The sequence below is a fragment of the Grus americana genome, chromosome 21 (assembly GCF_028858705.1).
Source record: "Grus americana isolate bGruAme1 chromosome 21, bGruAme1.mat, whole genome shotgun sequence".
Taxonomy (NCBI): Eukaryota; Metazoa; Chordata; class Aves; order Gruiformes; family Gruidae; genus Grus; species Grus americana.
In genome coordinates, this window is record NC_072872.1 from 243,945 (window position 1) to 266,046 (window position 22,102).

The 22,102-nt window shown below is 47.9% G+C and overlaps 1 protein-coding gene across 2 annotated transcripts in view; it reads right to left on the reverse strand.

The window, feature by feature from the left end:
- Positions 1-7,094: 7,094 nt before the first annotated feature.
- EPHB2 (EPH receptor B2) overlaps positions 7,095-22,102 on the reverse strand; it is a 131,949-nt gene continuing 116,941 nt past the window's right edge. For both annotated transcript variants that reach the window (XM_054849924.1, XM_054849923.1), the window contains exons 12-16: positions 21,482-21,697; positions 18,448-18,597; positions 12,340-12,533; positions 11,490-11,645; positions 7,095-8,500 (exon numbers count right to left, since the gene is read on the reverse strand). In XM_054849924.1, coding sequence (XP_054705899.1) covers positions 8,392-8,500; positions 11,490-11,645; positions 12,340-12,533; positions 18,448-18,597; positions 21,482-21,697 — 825 coding nt within the window. In that variant the 3' untranslated portion in view covers positions 7,095-8,391. The remainder of the gene's footprint in view (positions 8,501-11,489; positions 11,646-12,339; positions 12,534-18,447; positions 18,598-21,481; positions 21,698-22,102) is intronic.

Below are 22,102 nucleotides of genomic sequence, written 5' to 3' on the forward strand. Positions count from 1 at the left end.
ACTACACAGCCAGGGACCCCTTCTGCTCCAGACAGGCCCTTCTCCCACATTCCTGGGCTGCTCTGCAGAGGGAAATGAGTCACTGCCCATGCCAAATAGCTTTTCACTTACACCATCAAGCAACAGCAGGTTTTTTTCATCTGGTTCTAAGTTGTGTCCAGGACACAAAGAATAAATTCAGCTTCAGAGCTGGGCCAGCACTCACAAATGAACCTTGCACTTAATACCTGTCAGAATCTTGTTCTGGAGCCCTCAACACTCAATGCCTGCTCAGGTGTGCCTATGGGATTTCACTGCAGGCACCCAGCCCAGTCCTGAATCATTCCATTGCATCAAGACCTCTTTGCTCATTTGAGAAGCTTGTCCCAGGTGCCTTTCCTGCATTTTCATCCTTGAGGCAGCTCTCATGGGTCCCTTTGGATTCATGGTTAGATAATACCCAAGCAACCAGCAGCAACTGCTCATGCAGGCTGAACCAACCTCCAATGCAGATGGACAACAGTCTCACTGTCAGAAACCAGACCATAGCAGAGGAAGGAAGGGGATGTCTCCTTACCCCAGCAGCCTCAGGTTCTCTGAATCATAACAGAAGGTTTGAGGCAAGGTTGCTTCCATAGAGAGCTTCCACATCCAGAGCACGATGGAACACCAAGACAGTCTCCCTTTTTGTGCCATTACTGCTGTCTGAGGCACTGATGACACGCTGCAGTTCTGAGTCCCAGGGATGCCTTGTGATACACAAGGAATTGGGAGGAGGAAGCAAGTGGCTTCCTCTGACACAGGAAGTCCTCTAGCTCCACAGAGAAATCCTTCACCAGAAAGAGGGAAGAATGGAAAATCAATGATGCTCGATAGAGTGTTTGGGCTTTTAATAGATTTAAAATGTGTGAGTGCCAAGAATACAATGGCATTAAAGAAGTGCTGTAGGATCACATGCCCCCAGGCATCCGTGACCCAGAAAAACTGGAAGAGGTATTTGTCTGTTGAGGAGGCATATACAGATTTTTCTTCCATAAATTTGTCCAGCCCTCTTCTGAATCCATCTAATGCTTGATATCAACATGCTCCAGCAATAAGTTCAACCCCTTAATCATTGTGCTTTGTGCCAAAGAATATTCTGCTTCCTCAGTGGTGGAACAGTGACTGCTGCTTATCCACCTTACTCACATCTTTCCTGATTTAATGCCATGAAATTTTTTATCACCATGGTTTACGTCTGCCAGACCGAGAATCAAAATCTATTTATCTTTTATACCTCCCAAAGACTTCTGGCAGTTCCTGAGGCCCGTATCTGTATATTTCTTAGTTTCTGTGTATCCCTTTTCATTGAGGAGAACAAAAGTGCCGCCAGTATTTGAGAAGCCAGCACATCAGAGATTTGCTGGCTCATAACAACATTTCTGCGTGAAGGCTACTGAGTGCTAATACTTGCTAGCAATCAGAGACTTCACATTTATTCTCCACTAGCCAAGGCCAAGCAAGGGTGTGGATTTGCCGGACCATCTGTCTCGGGTCGGTGCCCTCTGCTCAGTTGGGGTCTGGTGCTTTTGTCAACCCAAAGTCAAATCCCAAACTCACGAACCAGCTCACTCACCACAACCTGGAGTCAGTGAGCTAGAAGTGCAGAAGAAAGGCAATTTGGGGCAAAAGGGTGATTTCACTGTCTAACCTCAGGTTAGAATAGCGTGCTTCCCCTTAGTCCTTCTTGGACTCCTTCCATTAGCTTTTGCTAACATAGCTGTTTGGCTGTTAAAGACTCGACAAAGTTTAATCCTTTCCTCCTAGACTTAGTAGGAATCATCAAAGGATACAGCATGACATCTGTGCAGGAACTGAGGACTGACCTTAGAGGTAGAAGTAGAAGCTACAGTTGAGGCAACTGAAAAAATACTGAAATTTACTGGAACAAAAGAACTGGAAAAGGACCAACCAAACATTTGCTATTCTTTTTTCATGAAGGCAAAATGGAGTTCCTGAAAAAAATGAGGCACGCAAGGTCAAGTCTTGTGGCTTGTTTGCAGGAATGGCAATGAGGGGCACTATGAATATCTAACAGTCTGTGGCTGGAGTGAGCAAGTCAGTGATCAGAGGGCGCTACAGAAGTGGGACTGCTGCTGCACTCCTACAAAGCACAGAACTGCAGAGAAATTTCTTACAGACTTGAAAAAAAGAGGAGAGAAACTGCTGAATCAATTGTAAGACAGCTGAAAATGCAGATTAAGACACATAAAGATTTGTGGGGAGAGAGGACTTCTTGCTGCCAGTCCCAAATTTCTGCAAATAACATTTGTCAGTGGAGTTGGTAGGAATAACAGAGGGAGAGCAATAAGATGAATTCCAGGAAATATTTGCAGAGTACAGGGAGTTTTCTAGAACTATGGAAGATTGCAACACATATAGAAGCAAACACAGACCAAAGTTGTGTCCTGTCTTTGGAAAAGGCTCAATAGTTACAAGAAGCAAAGTCATCCTGGAGAAGTCTAAAGACAAAGCCAAAATGTGTCTGAAGATTAAAAAAAAAAAAAAAAGTATATTCTGCATAGTAGGAGGACTCTAGCAGCTCTCAGCAATTACAAGACAAAATCAGTAATAGAGAAGATAATTTTTTGGTCGAGATTGCTCGTGAGACAGCCAGTGGCAGAATTGCACTGAATTGTGAACATGGTGGAGCCAACATGACGAGCAGATGGGAGCAGTGCTCAAGTCACAAACTAGAGCTCCAGGACAGAATGTGGTTGTGCTGACTGCAAGCAGGTACAGCTCAGATTATGCAACTCTGAGGACATGCCATTTGCTTAACTGACTGATATAAAGGACTATTGGTCCTAGAGCTGAAAGCATGTCAAACACCAGGTCACTAGGAGACTGCAGTGTAAAAGGAGGGGAACACAGCAAAGAAGATAATTTTTAGGATGCCTTTAATGGCATTGGATAACTGCCAGCAGAATATAAAAATGAAGTCAGTACTACATTAGTTGTTCATATAACTTTGAAGGAGGAAATGCTGAATCCTGTATGTGAAGAACTTGCAAGTATGTAAAATTTTTGAAGATGGAAAAAGACCTACATTAAATCAGCCTTAAGTTAGACATGCAGCAAGGAAGATGAAATACATTAAAAATATATACTCCGCTAAAACAAACCAGACAACAGTGATACTTCCAGACACTCTGGATTCATACATCCAAGGCAGCCACAAATTTATTATATCATCAGAGGGTACAACTGTTAATGATGCAGCAGAGTTCAAGCCCTGACTCCAGGTTTCATATAAATCAGCCTGGAAAACATAACAAGAAGTTTTCTCAACTGCTCAAACCCACCAAGAGTTTTTCTCTACAGGCCATTGCTGATCTGCAGCCTGTGAGATGATTACTGGGAAAGAACGCTTCCTTTTAACACCAATTCAAAGAACAACTTCAAGGGTGTGGGAAAAGCATTATTAGTATAGCCAGCACCTAATACTGATAAAAACATCCTCTCTCCTTAGCTCATGACATGCCAGACCAGGAGGCAGCTCTGCACTGGATAGTCCTTAAGCAGCCAGTGAAGAGAGCAGGATCCTGCTATAGTGGCTGGCCAACAGTCCCTTTATGGCAGATCTCCCAAGCCAGAGCTACCTGAAGATGTAGCACTGCTTTCTCCCCAGCCTTGGACGGCGTATGGTTTTATACGCTCCCCTGGAGATGGTTTTCTTCTTGCTAACACTGGTGCATACTGGTCCAACGATGCTAAGATGACTTTGCTATATAATGATGGCATGGAGTTGTGGGATAAAACTCTACATGTGAATTACAATACTAAATTAATACTGCATAACTGGTAAACCCTGTGACACCCACATTTACCCGGATCACATGGAAGCCCCGTGCATGGATTGCTGCCATTGAAAGCTACTGCTGGGTGGTGAGGATACTATGGAGAGGAGAAGCCAAACTACAGCAAGCAGCTTCTCAGCTGCTGAAAACCACAAATCTCCATTAAGTTTATGAAAGGTAGTTCTGAGATTTTACTGTGGAGGGGGGAAGATAATTTGGGGAGGGGCAGTGCCCTGTTTCTGTGTCCCCACAGGCAGCAAGGGCAAGTGATTCCTCATGGCAGTGCTGTATCTTACAAGTTTGGTTTTGCTTTTGCCTGGCACACCCCTGTGCTGTTAATTCTGGGTAAACGGCTGGTGGCAATGGTTGAAAACTACCCACTAACTATATTATCATGGAGACTCTTTTAACTTTTTACTATCCACATATACTTTGCTTTCTCCACTCTGCCCCATGATGCTTTGCATGATTTGAACCTCCCACTGGCCAACCAACTCAGTATTTTCAACCCAGCATTCTGCTCAGCCCTCCTGCCGGCTGCCATCACCAGACACGGGTGACCCTCAGCAGCAGATGGCAGTGGGAAACAGGAGAAGGGCAGGTCTGGGAGGTGGCTTGGAAGGTGGAGGGGAAATGTGAAAATTGCAACAAGCTGCCTGAAAAATCTCATTGTGATAATTGTTAAGTATTCACACATGCACACATGCACATGCACAACAGTATTTCACAGTGTCAATGTTAGCAAGTACCTTTTCCCCTTGTTACACATTCTCCCCGTGAGGTGGAATTCTGCCATTAGACTCGCATTTCATAGCAGTACATTTGATACCCATGAAATAAATATGTTAAAGTCACTTCAGTGAATGCCCTCCACCGGAGCATGCTCCAGAGGCATTTACAACCAAAGTACTTTACAGGAACTTGGTTCCTCATGCTCCCAGGAGAGCTGGAGGGATGCAGAAAATTGCAGTCTTTTATGGATCATTTCTATTTTAGGTCCAGTTCTCCATTAGTCCTACACAGTCAAATACAGACAGATGTCACAGCGATGCCTGGTATAAACAGTTGGGAATGTGTTACTTTTAGTACCAAAACCATGCAATTTTTGGTCAGAAGAGACAAGGATGTGCTTTCTCTGTCCCATAGACAGCTGCCACGGCTTTGGTGAGTTGTGGCACTGGGCTCGGTATGGTCCCATCCTTCACAGTGGGTTGGGTCTGGTAGGTAGATGTGTATAATGCTAGCCAGCGAGGAGATTCAGTGCATTAAGACAAAAGGTCTCCAAATGAAGAAGACCTGAAGTGCCCTTCCAAGCCCTGTCTAATAATGACTGGCTCTGAAGGGATGCTGCCTGGCCAATGCTCCTCCTTAGTGTCTGCAGGAATGTAAGGGATGGCAGAGAACAGTCAGGAATTGTCTGGGAAGGACCACTGAAGGGCATCATGTGCTCCTTCCACATGGTTGCCCCACAGGAATTTGCTGGTGAGTTTTCTAGACAGACAGTTCTCCTTGCAAAGCTCTCTTGTACACGAAGTAGCCAGTTGGCTGTGGCTAGACAACTTGGCACAGCACCATGCTTCCCTCACCCTGGACTGCCACCAAACAGCTTCAGACATGCCTTTGGGAAAGACTGACAACTGTTCCTTGTTAAAATACAGCAGCTACCATGTGAGGTGGATGAGGCACCACGTGAGCAGTTCTTACTGCTGCTCCGCACTCCTACGGGACAGGGTGCAAGGAGAAGCTTCTTGTTTCTCTGTGTGCCCTCGGCAAGCACTTTGTGGGCTTTAGTCGACACCATCAATTTTTTGCATGCTGCTTTTTAAAAGTTGAGTCCATTTCCTGACCAGGAACAGAGCTTTTTAAATGCAAAGGCATTAAAGGCATCCCTTCACTAGATACACAGGCTAAACCAGGCTGGATATAGGACAGACAGCTGACTGTCTGGGCACCACCTGCACACAACATGCCTACAGTCCACTCACCCCTCACTTTGCATCGTATTCTGCCATCTGAAAGAGGTGTAGGGCCATGGCATTGCTGTCAGAGGGGATGCGCTGCGGACACTGAGTGCAGAATATGTCCCTGCGCACCCAGCACACACCTGCTATGGATGTTTGCATGACTACAGATGTACTGTTGGATTCAAGAACATGGAAGTACTGTATACAAATGAAAATAAAATCGTGAACTAGAGTTCAGATGAACAGGGGCTGGAGGAAAAATTCCTCCAGTGAAGGTCCCTGCTGCTGACGCTGTGCACCAAACATTGGGACAGTGCAAGAGCCAAGCAGAGAAGTACTCTCACTTGTAGGGAGTGGTCTTCTGCCACTCATAAGTGCTTTGTTGTCAGATCTGGTCTGAAAGTGGAAAATGCTAAGTATTTTATAAATGGCCTCATATTTTGCAAGCAGTCTAGGGAGATGATGTCTGGCCACAGAGGTCTAGACAGCTTGGGAGTTTCATCCACAGCAGACACATTTCCTCTTGGATTCAGCTCCTGGAAAACACAGCAAACCAGCTCCCAGTGAACACGCCTTCAACATCCCATTCTGCTGAAAATGAGTGGAGGACCCTACAAATGACATGGCAATGGCAGACAAGGGCTTGCAAACACAAGGTATGCTGGCCATGGCCAGGAGATGTGTGTGGAAATATGCCACACCTGGCCAGAGGTGGGTGGCAGTAGGCATGTTAAAGGATATGAGGTCGTGCTGAACAGGGAGAACAAGTCCGATTCTCATTTGTATCCCCCCTGCACTTGGTTGGTGGTATTTACACATACCAAAGACCTGGTCAGTAACTAAAGTATTTATTTCAGTTATTTATAAATCCACTGATTGACCATTTGGCTTCAACCACAGCATTTTGCCTCCAGAGATCTGGGCCACTAGATCAGAGTTTTTGCCTTTGCTGTCCCAAGCTCTCCTCGAGGCGACTGGCTGAGACTGAAGCTGCCTCAGAGCCCCCAGCGCTTCGTCTAACGAAGGGGTCCCTGAAGGGACGAAGCACATCCGCAGAGTTTGGTTACTGCAGTGAACCATCCACAACCTGGCAGCTAACACAATTCAGACTCCCAAGAAACCACGTGCCACGAGGTCCTCTTAGAGGACTGGGCTTACCCTGCCTTTCTGTGGCCCGTGCACCAGACACCTTTCTAAGCAGCCAGACATTTCCAAAGGGCTCAGACAGCCAGCTGTGGAGTCATCATTGCCTCCCACAACCCACCCTCCCACCCCGTCTTTCCCACCCCCCTGCAAACCCCCTATTCCTCAAATCTTCTGTGATGCTGCTCACCCCTGCACCAGCAACCCTGAATCGAGCAGGTGGTCATTTCATCTTGGCGAACAAGTGGAAACCCAACAGTTAGAAACATCTGTCGGGCCATGACAAATTGCAAAATACCAAACAAGCAAACGGGAGGAAATGTGCATATAAAAAATTTTTCTCCTGGCATATGGTCAGTAAGCTGCAATTTTTCCTTCCACAGGGAAGGGGTTTAAGTTCTTGAATGATATGATGCTTGGAGATGTCATTTCTTTTTCATTAAAAAAAACCCGAACCAACCAAAAATTTCCAACCCCAAACTCACAAACTGGTGTTAACAAAACAAGGTAAAAGGACAAATCTCCCAACAATGACAACCAAAAAATAAAGGTACACATCAGCATTTGTAATCAAAAACTACTACATACTGTACTTGGGAAGTCTTCTGGGAAAAGATCATTGGCATCTAGTGAGGACATCACTAAAAGTCTTGTGCATATGATATGTATGAGACAATGATGCCATTGGAGGGTAGATGGACGGACCCTTAGGAAACTGTCACTCACAAAACTGTTCCATGACAAGAGAAAATAAGAGATGTAAAAAGGATTGGTTTTCCCCATCCCCACCCCCCCAAGCGTTACAGATTCCTTCTCATTTGTTGGAAACAGCCTCTTCTAGTCTCAGTTTGTTTTTTTTTAAAAAAAAGTCTTCGGCTTTTGAAGAAGTCCATCAATTTCTGAGATGCACTTGGTTCCACAGCACCAAAGAGCTTCAGCTCTCTCTCCCCTTTGATTTGCTAACAGGGGCTTTCGGGAAGCACTGCTGGCTGCAGGACATTCCCAGAGCCACCATCCCACATGAGAAGGAGAAGTGCTTCTCGACACCTTTCTTTGCATTCATCTTCTTGAAAAAGTCTCATTGCTCCAGAGGTGTCTGGGCCCAGCTGCAGCAGCCTTGTGCAAGAGGAAATAGATGAAGCTGCTCTTTTCTCTTCCTTTGGAGACTCCCATTGGTCTTGGAGCCCTTTTCAAGAATGCAATTGCTTTATTATTATTTAAAAATATTTCATTGTGGTTTTTTTTCAAAATAGTTGTCTTTTTTGTTCCCTTTTTCCATTGCTTAAATTCTAGAAGCTCTTGGTGACTTCTCATTATTATGACGGGGCGTTTCTTCCTGTTGCCATGATCCTCAGGGCAGCTGCCTGTCTCCGGTCCATGCAGAACACTCAAGAGCTGGAGCTCAGACATACAGGGGCAAAGGGGAGCAGGGCCTCAAGGAAGAGGAGTAGGCAGACACATACCTATCAAACCTCCACAGACTGAATTTGGTTCATCTGTGCTCTCATCACCTGGATACTGTTCAGAATTTTCTTCTGGTGTCCTGCTAAAGTGACCCCAACTCGCAGAATGTCCCTTTGGGAGGAAAAGAAACAAATACTGCATAAATATCAGAAGACATTTTCTCACAGCAGAACAAGCCCGTGTATGAGTGTCACCCTGGACCGTGGTGTGTAGGGAGCTGAACTCTCCACAGATTTATTCCATGAATGCAACAAATGCACACAAACTGGATGAAACCTCCACGGTTTCTCTTTGACTCTCCCTTGCTTCATCTCCCAATCTTTGCATTTACTACCTACCTGCAGCACCCCCAGAGCACTGGAAGCCTCAATAGATTGTGAAATCAAATACCACAGGCTCTGCTCACTGCTTGTAATTGAATTTGCCATAGGTTTTCTACCCTTGTATCGTTTTGTTTCTTTCATTGCACGTGTGGATTATCTCTCTCATTTTGTGACACAGTAACCCATTTTTTCCATCCCTGGAGATATATGAACAGGATGTGCTACACCCTCATCAGTGTGAATCTCACTCCCCCTGTGCAGATGATGGCTGTTCTTGCTACTTTTGCTTTGATCTGTTGAGGCCATGAAGTGATAAACTTTTGCTAGTTATCCTCTTTGCTAAATCATGGCAATCTAGTGTTTGCATTGCTTCTATTTTTTATAACTATTAGGCATTTGGGAAAATTAAAGGTCATGCCAAGAGCATCAGTGTGACTCTGCATTGGTCCCATCTGTGATCACTCCAGCTGAGTTTGCTACTCATCTCTCATTTGGTGGATAAATCTCAGTCATGAATTCTGATCAGGGAACGGATGGCATTCATGAGACATGAACCATACCTGACTCTAAGGATTTTTAGTTGCCTTTTTCTCCTGAGTGTTAGGAACAGACTTTTAAGAAGAAGCGCGGCAAAACCCTTGCCTGTTTTAGAGTGGGAGTCAATGGGCAAAGAAGGGTAAACAGGAGCTCCAAGGAAAGGTGGAGAAACATCCTCTAGCACGAGTGGCACATGAGCCTGTATGTTTGCTTTAGAGCTTGCTTTGACCTTGTCTCTCTGGTCAAACAAAATGAGCATGAAGAAGGAAAGCTGGGCATGGGGATATGCCACAGATTTACACATTCTAACTGGTGGTAACTGATTGGAGACCACCATTGGAGCAGGCTTCAGCCCATACCCTCTGAGATCGGTGTGAGAGCAAACATCCAAGACACAGCTTTGCTGCTGCCCAAACTCCTGCACAGCAAAGCAGCTGTAAACCTGCTGGCACACTGCACAACTCTGGCACCCAGGACAGTGTTCTTCACAGTGACTGTTCTTCTTAGTGCGAGGGCTTTCCATTCCCTCCTCTGCCTCAGCCAGATGCGCTGAGCTAGGGAATTTTCCTCCTTGGATGAGACTGGCATTTTGACTTTTGCTTTTGTTCTGATTGGGAACAAAGCCCAAAGTCTTCACTCATGTCTGTAAACTAGATTAAGACTCTGGTCCTGCACAGCCCTGTGCTTCCTAAGCTTTCTGCCCTGGACATAGGTCCTTCGGTGGCCCAGGTGTCCTGGCCTCCAGACAAACCAGTGAGAAACTTTTCAAGTAGTTCAGTGTTGAAACCATGTGGATTTGGTGAAATGAAGCAGTCTTCAGTAAACATTTACACTTTGCTGGCTATCCAAATTTGAAGAAAACAGTGTCTTATCGCAATTCAGCTCCACTTATAAGATTACCTACTTCTGCAAAGACCAGTGAACATCAGAAGGTGGTTTCAAGTAATGTTGCAGCATGATTTCTCAAGGAAAAAGGACTTGAAGCAGGTGAGAAACGTGGAAGGGAGGTTTGTCAAAACTGGTGGGGACATGAGCTGAGGATACCCTTGTGATTGTGATGAAGGCACTCGGAGAAGATTTGGAAGACGTTGTGAGGGACATGGTAAGGAATTGGGAGAAGTGGCATTTCAGGGACACTGAGCATGTCCATGAAAAAAGAGACTTCATTAGCTGGACTGCCTGCAGAACTGTTTGCTGTTACATATATTGCAAATAGCACAACCTAGGCAGGGTTGGGTTGTGGTGCAGGTGTGATGTCCCAGTTTGGTCAAAGTTCTTCCCTATCCTTCAGATTTTATGGACCCTCTTTTTGTCGTACGAACACAGCCTAGAGAGTGCCAAAATCATCCCTAGGGCCTTGGGGTTGTACCACAGATGTGCTAAAACAGTCAGAATTGCCATGTGAATCTCCTGGCAGCAAGTAAGAACAAAAAGCCAGAAAAGGTCAGTTTGGCTGTTTGTGTGAAAGGATTCTGATTCACTGGTAGATTTAAAGTCTGGAATTAGGCACCAAATCCAAAAACCTTCCTGGTTATCAGGCACAGAGACATCGTAGCACTTACAGATGGTTTTAATGCTTGGCGCTTTCTTAGGCAGGGTTTCTAAAGCTAACTGCAACCAACCACAACTCTTTCACCAGAGGCATCAAAGCCCCAGCTAGCCCCAAGGGACTTCAAAAACCACCACAAATGGATTTCAGCTGCCTACTTTCTCTGAAGAACTTGCTAAGATTTTGCCACCGAGGGATGTTTTTAGTGGATGCAGGACAATTCAGAACAAACTTGAAACCATCTTTCAGAGGCCTTTCTTAGGCAGAAATTTGCTTGCAGCATGCTTGTCTCCACTGCCAATGCACCATACATCCAAGAGGACTGTGGAGTCTAAAAGTGCTTGAGTGGCTGGAGAATTGTCTGATGCTGGTCTGAAATCTCCATTTGCTCCGTGTTGGTGTTTTGGAAACCCTTGTGGGGGTTTTCGTTTTCACAGTGGGGACATGCAGCGTGACAGTGTGGAAATGAATTCTGCAGATACAGACACACAGTCTGGAGACAAGACAGAGCCTGCAGAACAGAGTAGTTCTGCAGAAAGTGAACAGACTAAAAGTGAATCCACAAAGCAGAAATTCTAGAAAAAGTAAAACTACATCATGTGAAAATAAAAACTAATTCAATAACAACCAATTGTTGTTAAACTACTGAGGCTTTTCCTTGTGTTTTGGGACTAGAAGCCTGGGCACTTACTCTACAGTCATCTGAGATACTACGTCAAAGGTGGTGAAACCAGCACTGGCAAAGCTCTCCTTGTACTGGCTCATCTTGATGGCATCCAGCCATTCATCCACAGTGTTGAAGCTGCTGTAATCCGGGATTGTGCGGTCAAGTAGGGGGAGGTTCATCCTGAAACAGAAATGGGGAATGAGAAGAACAAACAGTGGCAAGCACATGTATTTCTGTACCCTCCATCAGCTGGAGGGACCTGGACCAGCATCGTTCACAGTGCCTGCACTGCACCGTATTAAGAAGTACCACCCAGAAAGCACTCTATTCAACTGAGGGAAGGACTGTGCAGAGCATCAGAGAAGTCTTTCTGGATCAGTCCATACAGGAGAGGTAGGAGCCATCAACGATGATGGGATGCAGCTCTAAAATCCTGGCTGCGCAAGGGAAGAAAGTGCAGTCTCATGATGGGGCCAGTGCTTCCCACAAGTTGGTGTATCCCCACCCAGTCCAGGGAAACATCATACTGCCTAACGAGGCTTTATTGCCTCCACTGCATATGAGATTGGACTACCAAAGCAACAACAACCATCCAGCAATCATGTGTACATGAAACCAAGATGCTCCTCTAACTGTGCAGAGTACACCATCCAACTCAATGAGCTGTTCACCAGATCTAACCTGTCCAAGGAGAGGGATCAGAGTGACCTTGACATCTTTTAATGCCCTTCCTATAAAGGACCAAACAACATGGGCCAAGCTGCCTCTAAAACAGCTAGCCTAGAGACAGGCAAGGATGGTGCCCACCAGGACACAAAGGACAGCAGATCTGCAAATAGAAGCCAAAGGACAAGAGTAAGACAGGGATACATACCCAGAGGAAAGAGGTGCCATGGCTTTCAGGCTGTTAGGATTTCGGATCATTTTATCTAAGGTGTTGACAATTTGCCCAAATTTGGGTCTATGGTTTCGATCTTTCTGCCAACAGTCAAGCATCAGCTGGTGCAGGGCGTTTGGACAATCCATCGGCGGTGGCAGCCGATAGTCCTGCTCAATAGCATTTATCACCTGCAAGAGGAGAAACAAAGATCAATACAGTGGCAATAAAACCTATTTAATTTATAATGTTCTTTTTCTTGGATCCTGAGGGTGACTGGCATGGCCAACCATACCACAACAGGGCTGCTCTGCCCATACTTACTGCTGCCTGTCATCTCAGCCACCTATTCTTGTAGCAATGCACCACTCTCTAACTCCCAGCCCCCTGCATGTCATGTCGTCCTGTAAGGTGATGCCAGCCTTGCTCAGCCGTGCTGACTACTTGTGATGAGTCATGCCCATCAGTCTCCTAATCTGGGAAAAGACAGCATCCCTGCTACCTTGACAAGGATGTGTGAGCCCGCAGCTCCAGGCATAAGAAAGGTGACTCAAAGAGAAGGGTTCATGTTTTCGGACAGGTACACAGCACAATGCAACAGCTCACTGGGAGGAGACCATCCCTTCCAGTGAAAGGTCTGCTCGTGAGTTACAGACAGGGGAAGATGCCTCTGTGTTTTCACAGAATCATAGAATGGTTTGGGTTGGAAAGGACCTCACAGCCCATCCTGTTCCAACCCCCCTGCCATGGGCAGGGACACCCTCCACTAGCCCAGGTTGCCCAAAGCCCCATCCAACCTGGCCTGGAACACTTCCAGGGATGGGGCATCCACAACTTCTCCGAGCAACCTGTGCCAGGGCCTCACCACCCTCACAGGGAAGAATTTCTTCCCAATATCTAATCTGAATCTACCCTCTTTTAGTTTAAAGTCATGCTCCTTTGTCCTGTCACTCCCTGTCCTTGTAAACAGTCCCTCTCCAGCTTTCCTGTAGGCCCCTTTAGGGACTAGAAGGTGCTATTAAGGTCTCCCTGGAGACTCTTCCTTCCTTCAGTGGTGCTTTCTACTCCTGCCAGCAACCTAGCCCTTCCAGGCGACAGCGTCATGCCACAGGACAGGGCTGGGTGTGCCGAGCCAGCAGTAAGAGCTGATCACCCCACAGTCCTGTGTACGTGCAAACTGAAGCACACAGCAGGAAGGACCAAGATCTTGGCCAGCAGAGCCAGGCACAGGAGAACTTTGCTGCAGCATGCAGAGAAGGGTTGCAGCACACCTTGCCTAAGCCACGCTGCAGCTCTGTGGGCACGAAGGCTTTGGCTGCTGCCTGTTTGGTCTCTCCTTACTGCACCACACGACCTGGGAAAATGCCTGGTCTTGCACTGTTCAGTGGAAAGAGCACATGCACAAGGGTTTGGGGATCTTCAAGGGGAACCCCATCTCCCTGTCACTCTGCACCTGTAGCCCTCCATCCTCTCCTGGGTAATCAAGCAGCATGGAACTCCACGGCTTCTTCCGGGGCCCTATGTGACAGGCAGGCTTCTCCTGCCTTCTTGGCCTTATGCATCCTATGGTCATACACACTGCACGGGCAATGAAAGGCGAGCAGAAGGAGCCTTGGACACTAGAAACAGGCTTGTGCATGGCAGTGAAAACCAGAAGTGAGGATCAAAACCAGAACTGAGGATACTGCAGTAACTGAAATCAGGAGCAGCACTTTGAAATGACCAACTCTCCACAGAGATGATAAAAATGGGGACGAGATTGACAGAACCTCCCTCAGGGATCCCAGTGGAAGGACCTCGATGTCTCTGGCTATTCTCACCATGTGATCAAGGCTGCCATGGCTTTGTCCAGCCATGTCTTGCATACTTCCAAGGGCAGAAATCTGTCTGGTGGGCTAGCCCAGGGCTGTACCACCCTCCTGAGGAAGGACTAGCCATACCCATACGGCAGCATGATGAATACACTTCCGAGCAGGAAGGCTGCAAAGAAAAAAATCGGGGATACTGCAGTTGGGATTGGGAGAGCAGCAGGAAAGGCTGGTAGAGAGGAGACACCGGAGGTGCTGTGGCAGTAGAAGGCTGCTGCTACAAGGGAGGGTAGGTGGCAGATCCATGCCAAGCAGTGCAAGGTGTGAGGTGGGGCATCTGGCAGGGTCTAAAGGACTGTGGCTTCAGGCAGAGAATGGATTGGGAGGGTGCTCTAGACACTGAATCGTGTGGCCAAGGTGCTGGGCAGACTGACCCGAGACAGATGGGGCTGGCAGCGCTGCTGCCAAAGTGCACCAGATGGAAGGAGTCCTCCCTCCCTCCCCTCTGCCCCCCTGGCTGGACATGATGGTGCCCCACCAGGCCTGTGAAGGTCCAACCTGATGGCTGGTGTGCTTTGTGCAGCTCTTGGCTCCCATTCAGGGATTGTCCCAAGAGGTGCAAGCTGTCCCCTCTCCCAGCTCTCTGGATGGCAGATCTACCCGAGACAGAGGGGAGGGGAAGCACGGAGGGGAGCAGGGCTGGGGAGGATCATCACACAAGCATCAAGCGCTCATCTCTGGCATGGACCAAATGGTTTCCCGACAAGCCACCCGCCTTGCCACCAGCAGACGCATCCAGCGAGGTGGCACTGGCTGCACTTCCCGTCTCCTCTGCCCCCCCAGCCTCCCCAGGCGCTCACACCCCGGGGTCAGGAGGCTAATCTGCAGCAAATATCCACCACGTGCTCATTCACAGGGAGGACCAGCTGCAATTAAGTGGTGACAGCTTCTGGGGCACAATGTCCTGCGGCAGAAGAAGGGGAAGAGGCCGGGACGAGCACAGGCTCTGCCATCCCCGCTGGCTGGATCCGTGCTGCTGCAGCACGGGGGTTGTGGCAGGAGAAGCCAGTGAGGGAGGAAGTCCAGGGGAGGAGGACAAGGGAGGGAGATGGCAGAAGGCTATGTGTACAGAGGGATGCTGAGGCAGGGAGGACAGTGACACCTGGCTGCAGGAAATGCTTGAAACTGCAGGCGATAACGAAGCCTTAATGGAAAGGAATTATCCTTTCTGAGAAGGGCATGCCTTCCCTTTGGCTCAAACAGTTGATGCAAAGACTCTTCTGGTATGCCAGGAGCTGGGGCAAGGCCACGAACAGCCAAAGATGCTAAGATATCATCTGTCTGCTCCAGGTGTGGGGACTCACTTGAATAAATTCCACACCAGGCACTAGGGAGCAAATTGTCCCACTCTGGAGAAACCTGACATGGGATGGATGGAGTTATATTGACTTGAAAAATGTGTGATTTGCCATTGGGGCAGGAGGAGTTGCGGGAGTCAGGTGGGAGCTTGGCTCTCACTCTCTCCCTGTAAGGCAGTTTTTTTCTGGAGCCCACAGGATGATGGAGATGGAGGTGGCAGTCTGAAGGCTTCCAATGGACTGCCCAGAGGCAGTTCTGAAACAAGCTGGAAGCCAGGCAGATGCTGTAATATGCAGGTTTGCAAGACCCAGGCTTGCAGCAGAGGAGGAGGACAAGCCTTCTGCACACCAAGGGTCTACCCAGGACCTTGGTGTTAGATTCTGAGGGTTCACAAGGTGAAGATTGCGTGAACAGGAATAGTGTGGCCAGCAGGAGTAGGGATGTGGTCGTCCCCCTGTACTTGGCACTTGTGAGGCTGCACCTTCAGTACTGTGTTCAGTTTTGGGCCCCTCAGTACAAGAAGGACATTGAGCTGCTGAAGCATGTCCAGAGAAGGGCAATGAAGTGGTGAAGGATCTGGAGAACAAGTCTGACAAGAAGCAGCTGAGGGAACTGAGATTGTTTAGTCTGGAGAAGAGGAGGCTGAGGGAAGACCTTATTGCTCTCTACAACTACCTGAAAGGAGGTTGTAGTGAGGTGGGTGTTGGTCTCTTCTCCCAAGTAACTAGTGATAGGACAAGAGGAAATGGCCTCAAGTTGTGTCAGGGAAGGTTTAGATTGGATATTGGGAAAAATTTCTTCACCGAAAGAGTAGTCAAGCATTGGAACAGGCTGCCCAGAGAGGTGGTGGAGTCACCATCCCTAGAGGTGTTCAAAAAACATGTAGACATGGCACTTCAGGACATGGTTTAGTAGACATGGTGGTGTTGGGTTGATGGTTGGACTTGATGATCTTAGAGGTCTTTTCCAGCCTTAATGATTCCATGATTCTATGAAGAAGGGCAGCTCTTCAGAGAGACAATACTACAAGAGACCTGGGAGCCTGTGTTGGGTTTGCGTGGCAGGGTTTTGGTGGCGGGGGTGGGCTACAGGGGTGGCTTCTGTGAGAAGCTGCTAGAAGCTTCCCCTGTGTCTGACAGAGCCAATGCCAGCCTGCTCTAAGACGGGCCCGCCGCTGGCCAAGGCCAAGCCAATCAGCGCCTCTGTGATAACATATTTAAGAAGAAAAACACTTAGAGAGAGAGAGCTTTTGCAGCCGGAGAGAGGAGTGAGAAGATGTAAGAAACTCTGCAGACACCAAGGTCAGTGCAGATGGAGGGGGAGGAGGAGCTCCAGGCGCCGGAGCAGAGATCCCCCTGCAGCCCGTGGTGAAGACCATGGTGAAGCAGGCTGTCCCCCTGCAGCCCATGGAGGAAGGATGAGGGGGTGTAGAGATTCCACCTGCAGCCCATGGAGGACCCCACGCCGGAGCAGGTGGAGGCACCTGAAGGAGGCTGTGGCCCATGGGAAGCCCACGCTGGAGCAAGTTCCTGGCCGGACCGGTGGACCCGTGAAGAGGGGAGCCCACGCCAGAGCAGGTTTGCTGGCAGGACTTGTGACCCCGTGGGGGACCCCACGCTGGAGCAGTTTGCTCCTGAAGGTCTCCACCCCGTGAGAGGGACTCCATGCTGGAGCAGGGGAACGATGAGAGGAGTCCTCCCCCTGAGGATGAAGAAGCGGCAGAAACACCGTGAGATGAACTGACCGTAACCCCCATTCCCCGTCCCCCTGTGCCGCTGAGGGGGGAAGGTTGAAGCCGGGAGTGAAGTTGAGCCCGGGAAGATGGGAGGGGTGGGGGGGAAGTGTTTTAAGAGTTGATTTTATTTTCTCATTCCTCTACTCTGTTTTGCCTAGTAATAAATTAGATGAATTCCCTCTCTAAGTTCAGTCTGTTTTGCTCGTGACAACAATTAGTGAGTGATCTCTCCCTGTCCTTATCTCGACCCACAAGCATTTCGTTATGCCTTTTCTCCCCTGTTTAGTGAATGAGGGGAGTGAGAGAGCGGCTCTGGTGGGCACCTGGCCCCCAGCCAGGCTCAACCCACCACAGTCCCCCACACCAAAGGGGTCTCATAGATACACAAATGCAGGTGTAGCGCTCTGCATGGCACTCAGTGCCACTGGATGGATGAGCTTTGACCACCCAGGTCAATAGAAACAGGGAGAATGGCATTGCTATGGTGAAAGGTGTGGACTACAGCCACGGTCATCTTTGTATGGAGGCAAGGGCTTACAGAAACTGCCTGGGTCCCAGGGAGCAAGGAGTGCACATCACAGTTCCACCTGAATTAGAGAAGAGTCATAAAGTATTTAAAATTAAGGATGTTCTGAAATACCTTGTGGTTTGACTTCTAGCTGCGTACAAGCTGCTTGGATTCTTACACACCACAGTGCAAGCTTGCCATGGGAGACTTAATGACCATCTAGTGGAATATGTCCTTGACCATGGCAGGGGGTTAGACTAGATGGTCTTTAAAGGTCCCTTCCAACCCAAACCATTTGGTGACTCTGTAAAGAACTTTCACCAAATGCCCATGGTCTCCTGCACATGAAGATCTGCCTGCTTCTCCAGGAGCTCTCTGGTCAGTGTCAGCATTTTGTTTTCAACCCACCTGCTCCCTTTCCTCCTGGGCATCTGTCTACCCCTGAGGGTGCTCACATTAACCCTGTCCTACTGCAGTGGGTGTTGTACAGTCCCTAATCTCTGCCACAGTAGCACAATGGGACCAGAACAAAAGCCAAAGTTATCCCCATTTTCCAAATGTGTTGACCTTGGACACATGTCCTATGACAGAGAAGGCTCCAGACACGCCACAGGCTGGGTCTAGCTGTAGCCATGCTTTGGCCTTGCAATGCTCCCAATTTCAGTGTTTCTGCTCCTTGTTTCTTAACAACTCACATCTTGATTGGTCATATCCCAGTAAGGCCGCTCGCCATACGACATCACCTCCCACATGACTATTCCATAGCTCCACACATCACTGGCCGATGTGAATTTTCGGTACTGAATTGCCTCAGGTGCTGTCCACCGTATTGGGATCTTCCCACCCTGCAGGAAAACACCAGAGAGGACAGTAACAGAAAGAGCAAGAGTAACTGAAAAAGACAAGTGTCCAAAATATTCGTCTCCAATGTGCTGGTGAAATCCTAGAAGGAAGGGACCACAGGACAATCCCTAACATCAGGGTGGCTGTGGCTTGTCCAGCCAAGTCTGGGAAACCTTCAAGGATGATGATTCCCCCCCCCCCGATTTGGTGACCTGTCCCAGGGCTGCACCACCCTCTTGGGGAAGCAGCTTTTCCTTGTATTCACCTTGACCCTCCCAAGGCACAATTTTGTCTATTGCCCCTTACTGTACCATCTGGTACCACTTCAAAGAGTTTGGCTCTGTCTTCTTCGTAACTGCCCTTCATGTACTGCAGGTCACTTACAGATGTCCCCTCAGCCTCCTCTTCATCATATTAAACAAGCCTAGCTCCTTCCACCTGCCTACTGCTACAGCAATCTTTGGCACGATAAAATGCCCATTGTGCTAGTAGGGTCTTCTGTAGAAAAATGAATGGGTATGAATGTAGAAAAATCCAAATTGATCCCCTTCGAGTCTCCCTCCATCCTTTTGCTGTCACCTAGCTATCTCCAGAGCAGAATAAAAGGAATTAGAACACCTTCTTCTTCAGCCTTCTACATCTGTAGACTCTTTGAAGTCAGTGATACATCATCCTCTCGAGCTGAAGTCCTTGTGTGTCAGTCTGTTTGTTGATATATACATTATCCAGCAGTTTTTGATCCTGCCCGTTTCTGGAGACAGGCAGAGTGAACATCCTCTTTAGTGTGGCATGCTTGGTAACTGGTGGGAAATGGGATGGACTGGGTGGGCACTGGGGGTCTCTGTGATCCTGCCGAGCAACAGCAGCTCTGGAGAAATCAGGACTCTCCACTCCCATACAGGAGTTGTGCACAGAAGTGCACAAGAGTGGCATACACAGCATGGGGACACAGGGATCACAACACTCTGCTTAAGCCCTTACAGCCTCCTGATCTTCCGCCAGGGTCTTTGGACTTGAGCCATTCACAACTCAAGTGAGCTTCTGAAGGAAAAATCTTCCCCTGTGCTGGAAAATAAGTAAAGTCTGCATTTTGTGGTTTCGAGAAGATTAAGGAACATTATATTTTGTCACTGAATAACTACCATGTCTTATTAACGGTTTCCTAGGGCTTAATAGGACAGACCCTAGACATGCTAGAAGAATGAAAAAAAGTTAATGTTCCTTAATCTCATAGCCACAAACCTCAGACAAAATATTCTGTTTTCTACAAAAGGGGAAGACCAAGCATTCCATACCAAACATGATGTCCTCTCCACCAGGCATACTCTTAACAGAGCTCCTGACAAGCAGTGAATGTAAAAAATAGGTAAAAAAGAAGTCCCAAAGCAGAAATTACAGGCTGGGTATATTTGGAGGATCCTCATGGGAACTCACTTCAGTGAGACCTCCCACCTCTCTGGTGATCTGACCCAGAGCTTCACCACCCTGTTGGAGAAGGAGATTTTCTGATGGTCCAGCATGAATCTCCCAAGCCATAGCTTGTGGCTATTGTCCAACCATGGACACAAGGCCTCTGGGATAAGTATAATTAAAAACATTCATGCATCTTGGGGCATTTGAGGATGGTGCATTTTGAAGAGGAAGATACTGTTACTTCTCGTAGTCTGTTACAGCGGGTGCACATATTCTATGGGTATAGATAGTATATGTCCCGCTACAGTGCCCATAGTTCAAGAAGAATAAATTAAAGATGACAGAGAGAAAACCTACAGAAAACAGTATTAAATACCAGAAGCTCCCGTGTACTTAACAAAAAGAAAGTTAATTGGGTGTAAGGATCATGTTGTGAAAAATACACGTTGCTAGTGTTTCTAAAAGCCAGAGAATGATTGTACAAGATCGAATGGTTGATGTCTGAAGCTACACAAATTCAGATGAGAAGTGCACAATTTCAGGTGTTGTTAGGTGTTCAACTACTGTTCACTAAGAGTTATGCCAGACATCACTGGCAGCTTCAAACGATCTGGGAGAGATGATTTCCTACAGATCATGCCCCAGATTTATCAACACTTATTTCCAAGAAGTCCTGTCATAGGCATTGTCTGTAGGCATTGATCCTGTAGCATCAGTGTAGGGCGATGCGGTCTGCCTTTGCAAACAATGGTATCTGTGAGAACTCCTGGCTGCGACAAAGTCTTCCAATCATCCTTTAGTCCCAGTACACATTCTGTAGCCTGAGACGGACCACGAGTCCTCGGTAGTGCTTGTGTCACTGGCACCGTGGCGTTCCTGGGAAGCTGTTATGTGATCATGAAGCCATTTCTGGGGATGTTTCTCTAATTCAGACAGACTCTCTGGGAGATCAGTATCTAATGCTGCAGGGCTTCACCCAGCATGCATCCACGCTTCAGTCTGTTGTTCTGGGGCTGAGCCCATGACATGACATGAAAAAGGATCATGGACTCCCAGAGAGCAGGGCAGCACGATTGGACAGTGATGGTAAAACACCCCAAAACTTGCTGCACTGACAACAGATCTGTCAGGGCAGCATCTCGGAGGACCCCCAGCTGGGTGGGTATAACGCATCATCCCAGCTAAGGGCTTTATCAGGGACATGAATATGTTTGCAGACATGTTTAGAAGAAGGCTCAGTTATATACAAGAATGACTGTAGGGCCCATCAACAGCCACTGGACAATTGGATAGGACTTTGCAAGAGAAAATCTTGGTTCATTTCATTAGTCTTTCCCATCTGGCACCTTATTTCCATTGTTGGCACCCTGAAAAAGCGCTCCCCACATCAAAGGGGTATCTCCCCCCTTCCCTCTCTCTCCCTGACTCCTTCCTTCACCACCCAGCCCTCCCACTCTGGAAGAGCAGCTTTACCAGTGCACTGGTGTAGGTGGGATCAGAGGTGTCATCCTCCAGAAAACGCGAGAGGCCGAAGTCAGACACTTTGCAGACCAGGTTGCTGTTCACCAGGATGTTGCGGGCAGCCAGGTCCCGGTGCACGTAGTTCATATCGGCCAGGTACTTCATGCCTGCCGCGATGCCCCGCAACATGCCCACCAGCTGGATCACTGTGAACTGCCCATCGTTTTGCTTAGGGGAAAAGAGGGAAAGAGTCCACATGAGAGGAGCAAATCCACAGCCCACCATGGTCAGGCAAAAAGCCTCTTTCTACACTGCGTGTCAAGAGACAGCTATGCTCCAAGTACGTAAGTTCCCTCTCAAAGCAAAAGGCTGGAAGTCACCCTCACACACCCTGTGGGCATCACTACCATAGCTGCTGTCATCCAAAGTTGGCAGATCTGCCACACTTTGCACAGGAGGGTTCAGGAGGGGCAATCTATTCCTATTAAGCAGGTTATCTCCCTTCAACAAAGTGAATCATCCATTTCAAACTCAGACCTACCAATAGGCAGAGCAGCTGGAGGTGAAGTCCTGCTGTGTTAAAGCTACATCAGACTGTCCCTCCATGTCCACAGAGGCAGAGTTCATAAATGC